This window comes from Zeus faber, assembly GCF_960531495.2.
Source record: "Zeus faber genome assembly, chromosome: 16".
Taxonomy (NCBI): Eukaryota; Metazoa; Chordata; class Actinopteri; order Zeiformes; family Zeidae; genus Zeus; species Zeus faber.
The window spans coordinates 22808954-22821147 of NC_137202.1; the positions used below are offsets into that span (position 1 = coordinate 22808954).

At 43.4% G+C, this 12194-nt stretch overlaps 1 protein-coding gene across 1 annotated transcript; it reads right to left on the minus strand.

Annotated features, from left to right (window-relative positions):
• Window positions 1-936: 936 nt before the first annotated feature.
• ubac2 (UBA domain containing 2) lies at window positions 937-8911 on the minus strand. The gene is made up of 10 exons (XM_080016852.1): window positions 8825-8911; window positions 8371-8495; window positions 7488-7607; window positions 6753-6859; window positions 6223-6346; window positions 5880-5927; window positions 5006-5114; window positions 3858-4000; window positions 3310-3462; window positions 937-2822 (listed from the first exon to the last, which is right to left on the minus strand). Exons 1-10 carry the CDS (start codon window positions 8853-8855, stop codon window positions 2715-2717), a joined length of 1068 nt encoding a protein of 355 aa, XP_079872978.1. The 5' UTR covers window positions 8856-8911; the 3' UTR covers window positions 937-2714.
• Between the last annotated feature and the right edge of the window lie 3283 nt (window positions 8912-12194).

The window sequence follows — 12194 nt, forward strand, 5'->3', positions numbered from 1 at the left end:
CGCACACACACACACACACACACACACACACACACACACACACACACACACACACACACACACACAAAAACTGATGATGTAATATTAATTCTGACTGATAATGTAACACTTTGTTTACATTCATATATCATACAAATACCTTTCCTCTTCTTGTTGCTTGAATCTACAAGACATGACCCTTTGAAAGGATGGGTGTTTCCAGTTCATTTGGGCAGTGGTTAAAAATAATTGTAATACAGGTTTTCACATTCATGAGCTTTTGATAATGCACTGCCACGTATTTTAGTATGTCTAAATATAGGTAGGTGATCAGACTTTTTTTTTTTTTTTACTTCCCCTAAATTTAAACACAACCGGCCTTGGCATTTGGACCAGTTAGTACCCAGTTTCGGTACAGCATACATACTTTGTCAAATAAGGTGTAAATTTCACACATGGGACATTCCTCTTTTCGGGACATGTCTACAGCTGCTTTGTTGTTTTGTGGTTGAGGAGAGTGCCTGGTATGGAAATAAAGAGAACGAGAGTGACATCATGTGTTAAACAGCAGAATAGCAGGAACCCACACAATTTTGAGGTCTGGCAATAACATAGGCATTTAAAAATAATAGCGGCCTTAATTGATACGATGATAGCACTTTGAAGACTTTATAAGACTGTTACACGTTGACTTTAGTTCATTTCAAGACCAATTTGAACTGGAAAAATAAACATAATTATTAATCCGATTAACTTAAAATACATGAAGTAAACAACAAAGGCTTTTCTTTTTTTCCCGTGGGTACTGCAAGTTAATACCCTTAAAAGTAACATTTCTGACTTTTAATGCAATTTAACATCTTTATTTTCAGATAATGGATTTTTATTCTTTTTTAGCCAGCGGAAACCCTGATGAAAGTCATTTTGATAAACTGTATTTAAAGGGTTGTCATATTGTTTAGATAATCGAGACAGGCAAACTGCTTGGCTACTAACTTTGACTCAAACATACAGTACATACAGAAATCTGTTACCTTATTTAAAAAAAATAAAATAAAAAAACAGCGAAAATGTATAAATCAAATAAACCTGACAGAATGCTTATCACATTAAATTAGCATTTCAAAAACACATTTTGTGGATTTTGTTACTTGCCTTGAGAAGCACAAACCAGAATTAAATGAGCAAGTTGATTTATTCCACAGTTTGATAGGGCAAGTTGTTCATGCAGCATACCTCCGTCCCTCTTCAGACCGACAGGAGTTTATTTTACTAACCACAATAAATTTACACACAAAAAAAAACAGACTCAACTCAGTGGTCATATATTATCATCAATAGCATTGTACATCAAATAGAAAATTATCATCTGTTTTTGACATCGATACATTGCTCCACCTGTAAAATATTCCCCCCCCACACATGTTTTTATAAGTATGTTAATATTTAGTAAGTAGTTACCATACAGTGCACAAACAGGTTTGATAAAACGCTCCTGAAATTGCATAATAAATATAATTAATTTCTTTAAAGACAACTCTGGTTGTTTCAAAAGACTGTGCCGGGAGAAAAAAAAACAATCTCATCTCGGTGAGAGAGAATAAATAAATGTTTTGCGTGGACTGACAGAAATGTGAGCCCGAGGAGAAGAATAACATCCGGTAAAGGGCAACTACGTAATACGTATGTGTTCATCGTGGGGAAATGAGATGAAAACATCAAGGCAACAAAACGGAGCGGGCGTCCCACTAACCCTGAGATAGCGCACCGAGCCGTCCCTATCCGGCCGCATGACCTGCGAATGTTCTCGCAGTTTGTGCTCGTTCTGTTCACCGCGCGTGTTATTTGGAATATAAAAAGGGAAGGGTTGCGGTGCGGACCTCGTCAGGGCGGTCGACCTCTTCCTTGGCTTCTTCTTTAAAGATTCATCGACTGCCGGGTAACTGAGTTCTGGGGCTGTGCACGGTGCTGCGTTACCCGCCTCTTCCTCCGATCCTGTACTGATTTGACGAAGGGAAATGAAAACAAGCTTTCTTGAGTCGATAGCCTGGGGGTCCTCGGGTAAGAAAAATACTCTACTGTGGCAAATGTGAAAGGAAAATCTAAAGATGGTTGATAAATCACATCCTCGATGTCCTCATCGTCTCAGAGGGCGTCGTTTTCTTCATTGTGACCTTTCTTGGATTTCAACTGTCTTCGATGGCGTCCTCTGAGCATCTCTGAAGATCTCTGCAATTAGTCATCCTTGACCGATCATGACGTGGTAGATATTACAGAATACTAAAAGCTGCACTGTACTTCAGGTAATACTGGAGATCGGTAAGGAGGCGAGGGTACACCGTTTGATATTTGAGATTCGGCGTCCTTTAGGATTCCAGAGAAACAGTCTGCGGACTGCGCCGCTACCGCCACGTATTTGGGAGACGGCGTCCGTCCCGTTCGCTATTCGACACCCAGCGCTCTTAAGGATTTCGAGCGCCACCTCTCCGTCAGAGCACCGGGGCCTGCCTCGGCGCCACCCTCCCGAGCACGAAGGCGACGGTGCGGCACCCTCGCGTTCGGCAAATGCACCGTCAATTTCTCCTCACAAACCATTTTCTAACCTTTCAGGGGTTTCGTGCCATACCTGCGTGTCTCTCTTAGTCTTGCCTTCAGGGGGGTTTTGCTGTCTGTCCCTATGCTGCACCTCTAGGTCTATCTGCTCCTGCTTGTCTGCCGTCACGCCGCTGAGACTCTCAGTGTTGCAGGAGAAAGTTGGTCGCCATGTTGATGTCGTTGTTGGACGCTCGGAGCGCCTCGAGGGCGTCGATGCGGGAGAAGCCCATCTCCACCAACACCGCCACCTGCGGTACGAAAGCGGAGAAAAATACATTTAAATCGGAAGTTGAGAAAAACATTTTTTTCCTCTTTCATTAAATATAAAACCCTCAACATGAAGAGGTTGGAGATCAAATGGGAGAAAACAAAGCGAATATAGCTTTTGAATGGATCCTACAGGTCCCAGGAACCTTCTGTCCATTAATCGAAATGCAACTCATTACTGTACGACGCAGAAAATATGCTTTTCCATTAAAGCCCAAATAATATTTACCATTTCAACCTCCATTCATCATGAACATTTTTACCGCTCCAAACTGCTCCACCAGAACAAATCGACCTGGTTAAAATGCAAGACTCTTTCAGACTCCCAGGTCCCAATTCCCGAGGGTCCTCCAGGGCTCTGGTCACTTTGGGTTTTTCTAGGACAGTCGCCGGTCCATTTCAGAGTGAAACATATTGGACCTGTGAAGACCTCTGACGCAAATGCAAACATACACAGCAGACACAAACCTGCTCTTCTGCGACAGGGGAGTGCTCCAGGAGAGGTGCCTGAGGCTGGGGAGAGGGATCAGTCTGCTCCTGGGGGCGTGGCTGGGCCTGCCGAGGGTTCTGAAACCGGTGCCTCAGGGAGGGGAACAACCGGGCCCAATCTAACAGCCCAGCCTGTCAGGAGACAAACATGGGGATTGAAACAAATACTTTCCCAAAGTGTATCTAGGCAAGTGTATGTCTGCTGGTTATTTTTGTGAGAGAATGTGTCAATATATTTCTGTGGCAACTGTGGAGCAGCCTCGAATTTAAGTGCCTGAGCACCCTGTTTCTATATTCAACCAGATACAAATGCAAGATAGCTGTAAGGAATCAGAATAAAAGTGTTGTTTTTTTGTTTGTTTGTTTGTTTGTTTGTTTTTTACGGTATGTTATAAAATATGATTAGCACTCATATGTTATTAGTGCAATATGTCAATTTTTAATGAATGTACATGGAAAAAAAACATAACTGAAAGGTCACTCGTTTACACCCCTGAACGTTTGATTTTTTTCTCTAACAACTCTACCTGTGGTTGCTGCCTGTCGTTCCTCCTGGCCTGGTTGTACTGAGCCAGCAGCAGCTGTTGGTCCAGCAGATCCATCCTCTGCTCCCTCTGGATGTCCAGTGTGGCTCCCATCCCCAGTGGGCTCTCTCCACTGGGCTGGGGGACTACAGTGCACACACACACACACACACACACACACACACACACACCAGGTAAGACAAGAAATAGTACAGCATATTACTATTTATAATTATCTCTAATTGTTCATAGCACAACCTCAATGAACACTTTATTATTGAGAAACTTACCACTCTGCTGCAGCTTCTCACTGTGCTTTCAACTTTAAAACAGTTATAAACCAACATAATACCAGGGTTGAAAAAGGGTGGAGCTCTCCCTTAGGGCTGAATACACTGGTTTATCAATATAATAACTCGGGATGAACGGAACATATTCCTGTGAAAATATGGGACATCAATACTAAAAAAAAAAAAAATGACAGTCAGGATTTGGTTGAATGAGAGAAAAAGGAGAATATTTTGGAGCTTTGCCATAAAAAAGTTTGGGGAACCCCTGTCTTAAAGCTAACAAAGAACTTTACAGCTTATATCGGTTTAACTGTTAACCGTCAACTAAGGTTATTTTGAAACTACTCTCAAGACTGGACAATGGGGCTGGTGCGAGAAAAAACAGCAGAAATGAACATTGTCATCTTGTGGGGGAATATAACGTCTGGTTAAAAGCAAGATTTGTTACTGTATTTGTATGCTTGCTGCATTCTAGCATCCACACCCAACGCAAGTGAAACCGAGGCCAACGTTGAGTTGACGCTTGATGAGACCCCTTTAGGGCTCCAAGGTGTTAAATAGCTGCTACTACTAGTGTCCTGCTGCCCAATGATGCTACGAAAACTTACTGCAAATTGAATTGTCTTTGAAATGTCTTCGTGTCTAAGGACACAGATTTAAATTCAGCTTCATAATTTTTCATTTTGCTGCATCACTCATAACATCATTCTAACAGACACTTGACTTGTTGTTTTTTAAATTCTGCTTATTGCAATTTCAATGAGTTTGGAAGTCCTGGCTTCCATTGGAAAACTCTTTGCATTGAGGCAAGTGAAGAATGGAGGATTTAGGGGGTTTAGTGGTGGTGGTGGTGGGATCTACCTGAAAACAGGGGCTCTAGGATGTATTGGCATGTCTTGGATAACCAGGCAGGAACAAAGAGGAGCCGCTGCAGCCCCAGGACATTACAGTGGTACAGTCCACCTGAGACCTAAAAGGACGGAAGCAATCCAATAACAAGGGGAACAATAGTAAGGGAGGTTAGGATACATGCAGTTGTTAAGGGAATTAACCATATGGAATTTATTCAATATTGTACGTTGAAGAATTCAGCTGAGGTTGAGTACATAGAATTTCCTCGATGATTGATGCAAACTGTGTGATCAGACCAAACCACTCATACCCTAAGACGTTCTAAGTAATATCTTCCTCTCATAATTTATCTCACGTTTAAACAACTACACCTGTTGCGTAGTCATTTCATAGTCATAGTCAGCCATGTAAAAGTAATTTAAGTATTACTGATATGAGCATTTATCTCCCACCGCATCGGAATTTGGAGTTTCAATTGTAATTGTGTATCATAAACATGTTGAATTATCGCTTGTTGTCTTTCAGTGGTAACGTACAGTATACCGTTATTATGTATCTTACATTAAGGATAATAACAAAATGATCTGATATTTGTCATGATAAGAGGTCTCAAATATTTCAGGGAGTTCTATTTCAGCACTTGCTTTGTTGTGATACCACACTTTAATATAGTTTCATACAATGAACCTCGGTTGGATTCTTTAACATGAGATATTATGGAAGACATTACTATGATTATAATAATAACAAAGATTCTCTTATATTGCCCAGGCCTTATGTCATTCTACACGGTTCAGTGCGGGGCTGTTTCAACTTGAGGGTTAATAACTATGAAATCTACATCAAGGCGGTGTGGTGAACAGAGAAGCTTTCAGCTACTCACCAGTCCACTGAGTGCAATGAGCCACATAAAGGGGCTGGAGGTCAGGAGCTGTGCGAGAGTGAGAGAGTGAGAGAGACATGCAATACATCTAATAGAGAGGAAACAGTTGAAATCTGGCATCTCGTATCCAGAGATCCAGAAATCGTATTTCACTTCCCCGCTCCAAATGCAAACTAACAGTGTTGACGGTGTGCCTTGAAGGCCTTCACAGCGGTATCTATAGGCATTGGAATGGGATCTGATAACCTGACACACACGTTTTACTGCTACATCGTAGACACTCTGGGGCCCCAACACATTACACCAGCGCACCGCAGCCAGACACAGGGCTTGGTCTACCAACCTGCAGTCCCACTATGTAGACCAGAGATTTGTTGGTGATGGGAATGTGGCCCAAGACCTGGGTGACAGGCACCCTGGGGATGGACAGATAGAAAGGCACAAACAGAGAGAAGACTGGAGAGATGCTGAGAGAGAGAGGAAGAGGAAGGGATGAGGAGGGAAGAGCAGGAATGAAATGGAGAGGGGGGGAAATAATATATCTATAAACTTTTTGCAAGTTTATATCTGAAAAACATGTCAGTTTCGTACTTTAGCATATAGCAGCAAATCTGTCACATTGGCGGTACCTAGGGTCACTGTTTAAGTTCAGTTTATATTCAAATCACCTACACGAAGTCATTTTCCAGAGTCTCCTCTTAGAGTCAGAAGAGCCTGTTGGCTCGGAGTTGCGAATGGAATTCTCACAAGATTAAGTAAGCAAATGTCAAAATATCTTTAGCCGAGGAGACTGCCTACTGCCCATTCGTGGAAGGATCACGTACATATTAACTTTGTTCAGCATGGAGCCACTTGATTTGTCAGGCTACTCACAGTCCCGTAGGAAGCTCTTCCACCTTGTAGTCAAACAGGAAGTCCACAGCCTGCACAAGCAGGAGGTCTATCAGTGCAGACAGAAACCAAGTACCCAAAAGGAATGACTGAAATATAGAAATACATATGTTTTATGAGGTTTAGTTTACTGCAAAGCCAAAAATAAAATTGCTCATAATTAAGATAAAATTCAAATAGATTATAAATTAACTGGGATAATATTGATTTTTAATAATAATGCGTGAAAGGCTTGTGATCTTTAACCATATTTGCTGACATTGCAAGTTTTAGGCCCATCACTTTGCACCATCATTTTGACTGTATTGTGCATTTTAAGCATGGATTTGGTGGTGCTTGGTGTTTGCATCTGACAGTAGCTAATGAAGTACTATCCCAAAAAGCCATTGTTTTTAAGGGACATTTTAGTTTTGGCACAAGCGAGCTACCATAACAAACATGAGGTAGTGAAGAGATGTTTATCCTAAATCTACCCCAGTTTTTGATTTTGTCCCTATCTAGCAGACGTATACATTTAAACTGTAACAGCACAAAATCAATGGATTTTCATGAGAAAAGTTAAGGTGTAAATTCCAACAGTAATCATTATAAAATTTGCATCCTAGATATGAGAAAATATTTCATCATTTGAGGGAATTTAAGATATTCTGGAGATACTTTGGTTCAGTGAAACCATCCATCCAGTCCATCGCTGTACATCTGGTGTTGTGTACTCACAGAAAACTTTCTGGAGCCAAACCTCCTCTCAAAGATGCAAAAGTTGTAGATGAGCAAGCTGCTGCAGAAGGTGTCCTTCAGGTCCAGACAGATCAGCCTGCCACACACCCATCTCCATACCTGAACGACATAAGGATCGTCACACGCTCTGCCGTTTAAAAACTGAAAGAGTCAATCAGGCATGCGTTCCAACAGGCAGAACTAGTTACATGTACTTGATTAACCTTTTTAAAAAATTGTACTTGCAAGTAGATTTTTAGAAACAATAATTTAAAAAAATGTACTTGAGTATATTCCTAGAGGGGGTAATGCACCGCTCATTGTGATTTTGTCAGACCGTTCATGCTACATTTTTGTCTTGAATTTGGTCAGACCTCACCTTCTGTCTCCTTGCTGTTGATGAAAATCCAAATCAAACCTGTTCCTCCCTTAGACTATCCAAGTTCAACTACAGATTTACAAATAAAATAACAAAACACAGTGCAAACGGCACTCCGAAGACCAAATATTTTGATATCACTTTATTGGGCGCTGAAGTAAACCAATTAGATGTGTTTCCAAATGCAATTCTATTGCCTGTTGAGATATTAATACAGATTTAACTAAATGGAATTTGTGCCTGAGTAATCGTTTGGCTCAATACTCAATATTCTTACACACACTTTAGTACTCTACCCACCTCAGTCGTTTGATTTGAGATGGTTGGAAACAGTTTGTCATCTCCTGTGAGAATATTTCGGGCTGCTTTGGAATGATCTGTGCTGTCCGCTAGAACCCTGAGATGTGTGATGCCCAGTCACCACCGTGCCTTCTAAATCCCATGTCCCAGCAAAGGCCTATGCCCTCTACTCCTGATGACAGGGGGGGCGGTGGCGTGGTTCACCTGCTGCCGCTGCGTGATGGCCTGCATGTTGTAGGTGAACAGGCCCTGGTACCGTGGCAGCACGGTCAGCATCACGGTCAGCCCGGTGAGCAGCAGCAGGAGGCCTTTGGACAGAGGAGCCCGGTCTGTGGAGCAACACATTCGACATGCTGTCACCTCCTTTCCCAGGCGGGGCGGGGCATAGAGGCGTTGGTTGTTTTTATCTTGTGTCTCTACTTATCTTTCACTCGTCATCATATTGACTTTTATAGTTATAATTGTTGAAACGTCAGGAATAGAAAAGTTAAAAGGCACCAGAAACGAAAGAGCAGCTTGACCAGTCGGTTAAGACGTGACTTGAATCGTCCAGGAAGTGGGACTTTTTTTGAATGACGGCGCAGGAGCTAGCCGGCTAGCTAGCACCATGTTGCTAATGACAGGAGACCTCGCCAACCTCACACGGCGCTGTACTTACAGAGGCCCCGGGAGCCGGTGGTGGAAAACATGCTCTCTTGAGCGTGTTGAGGGAACTGTACGTTGATCGGCTCCGGCAAACAAACAAACAAACAAACAAACAAAAAAAGAAGAAGAAAAGGCACCAAGGTAGGAGAACTATGTCAGGTGGAGTTGAGGAGAGCGGCCATACTGCTCATAACGGGCATTACAGGTGGTGTTTGAGCTGCGTACGGCGAGCCGCTGGGTCCAAAATCTCCGTTTGCGTGTGTGTGTGTGTGTGTGTGTGTGTGTGTGTGTGTGTGTGTGTACGTACGTGTGTGTACGTGTGTGTGTGTGTACGTGTGTGTGTGTGTGTGTGTGTGGTAACTGCGTTCATCCGCTTGAGGGCGGTGTCACCGTACACTAGATACACGCTGTTCACTTCACTGAATCGTTTTGGTTTATTCATTATTTGAGCGCGAGTTTCTTATTGTTAAATATTTGTTTTACTACTGATGGTAAATGGTGGCCGTAAAATACAATTCCCGTTCATTGCAAATTATTGCATTTTTAAAATTTGCATTTGGCTGATTTTACGGTTGGGGCAGCATTTGTGGCCCACTGATAGTCAGTTTAGAAATATGCATCTAGATTTAAATGAACTGAAAAAAAACCCAGTAAAATACTATTTACGCTTAAGTTAAGTGTCCTATACAACAACCTACACGCAAAACATTAATAACAAAAAAAACTATCAGTAACACTTACGAGCATTGTCGCCTCAACCAGCTTAAACTAAACTTTACCTTTAAATGTAATCATGTAAGTCCTTATTTTTGCGTTACTGTGTGAATCTATTACATATCTCATGCTTAAAACATATTTTCTGTGAGTAATAGTAAGTATGTATAAGAACATGTTTAAACATGACGTTTGTCACAATTTTTAATTTTTTTTTTTAATTTCAAACTATAAGTTTTCATTGTTATAACTTACCTTGTTGCATTGAAGTACATCCGGAGTCTCTGTGACGGTAGATATTGTGTGTCATAAACGTCAATAATGACGTATTTGCGTCGATTTACGATAGCAGTTCAACTTACATAATTTCTTTTGTAAAATTGAGTTGAGTTCTTATTCCTCGGATTACATTTTCAGTGAGTTCAGTTTCAATGAAATACAAAAACATATTTCTGTGGGTAACAACCATTGCACGGCTGCTATTTTTCCAACCCCTCGCTGGATCTTGAACGCATCACTGAGTTGCACATTTCAGTGTTTTCGGGGGATGCGCTGACGGCATTTTAAGGATTTTTTAAATTATTTTTTTCATCAATCCGGCAAAGTGACGTGGACCGCGCAAATTATCACTCTAACAGATCAACTGATCATCTATCAGGTAAGAAGCTATATAAATACACGCGTAAATCGATATTTTGGTAACGTTCAAACACTACTGGATGACTGAGTCCACGTCGCCCACTGGACAGAGTCCAACTGGACATTCTCACTCGGAATCTGTATGTTTATAGTAAATAATATGATGATGCCAAAAAGTGTCTCACTGTAACACTCATCTCCTTCGTTTTGGAACGAGACGCAGGACGTGTGAAATTTGAACCGCGGGGTGCTTGCCACATAACGGTTTAAATGACACCTCAACCTCGTTCGCAGCTTACGTCGGAGTACGCGTTCCGGGTAGTTTTAGCCGGGTCGGACGTGCTTCGGCAGTCGGGTGCACTGGCTCGTCCGTGTTAAAACTGCTCAAAATTTGCTCGTCCCCCGGTTTTATCTGCTCCGCGTGCGGATCGATTCGCATGAAAACCTCAAGCGCGAGGCGTCTGCGACAGCGCGGTTCAAACGAGACATGAGCCGTGGCCTTAGGGGGGTCCGGCCCGGCAGGGGCTTACCGGGACCCCTAATAACAATAACGCGCGGCCTTGCCCTTCCGTGTCAGACCCTGTGGAGGACCCAAACGCCCCGGAGACCCATGTTGACCGGCCGCGGCATCTGCAGCCCCCCGCCCCCGCGCCCGGTATATATATATATCCGTATATACGTGTGTGTATACCTTCACGGCTGGATGGAATTCAAATGCGCGACCCCCGCGTCCCCCCCCCCGCTTTGATTGATCCGGCTCTTTCCCGACGTCCGAGAACATTTTCGAAGGGATACGCGGAGCAGCTGTCTAATAGTTGAGCGTTTCCTCCTCTCCCACAGATGCGGCGGAGGGTAGGCCCCCATTGGTCGGTTCCCATCCATTAGGTCTATTTGGCTGCCCGTGGTCAGATGTGACTGCAGAGAACAGCTTGCTAATTGTGTTTCAGACCTTCTCCGTCACCGATGTGAGGCGGAGGTCTAAAGAGGTTGCTTCGCCCCTGTTCTCCATCAAAGCTAACCGGATTAAACGGGACGGAAACGCGGAACGCGGCGCCCCCCCCCCCCCCCCCTTTTTTTTTTCCCGCGCACGTTTGCGTGTTTCCCAATAACATTTTCTGAAAGATTTGGAGACGGTCGCGACTCCTGCTGTTTGCTTTGTTCATTAAGGGGAGAAGAACAGATGGTTTGCTGGTCTGTTGTGCAGTGCACACACGCACGGGGACGCGCGTGCACGCACACACGCACACATGCACACACATGCACACACACGCACACACACGCACACACACGCACACACACGCACACACACACACACACACACACACATACATACAAACACGCAAACAGTCCTGTCACCTTAGCCGTAGCCCCAATTTATCTTTTTAGTATTTGCATATATGTATGTTTCGTAGATAGATAGAGAGACAGACAGATAGACAGACAGATAGATAGATAGATAGATAGACAGACAGACAGACAGATAGATAGATAGATAGACAGCACACCAAGTCGATAGTCAATAATAATAGTTGTCTATTGTTGTTGGCCGGGTCCTTTCGTGCCCTCTGAGACTGCTTTGAGCACCTGGGGGCCGTGCGTGGGTGTTGCTCCGCAGGTTCTCTGCTTCCCTGTCGATTGGGGGTTCTTGTGTGGCCGCGGCGCATTGTGCTCGGAGTGTTTTTGCGGTCTTGTGGGGTGTCTGTGCGGCTGCCGGCTCGTGGGTGGCAGCTCGTAGGCACCACGATATAATTCTGACCTCATACACCAGAACTTATTGGGACCAATCCCGTGCACTCACGGGTGGACACATCCAGCGGTGCCGTATGGGGGGGGGGGGGCGACTGACAGGGACCCAAAAAATAATTTAAACATCAGGTTCATTTTTGTGGTGCGCACTTTTTCTTTTAATTATTAGAACGCACAAGCTGCGAGCTCCGGCTTAAACGCGAGTGAATGCTCTCATGACTAAGAGCACATGTTCTCTCCGCTGCACGTCCCCGTCTCCAAACAAAAGAAATAAAAATAGTGTG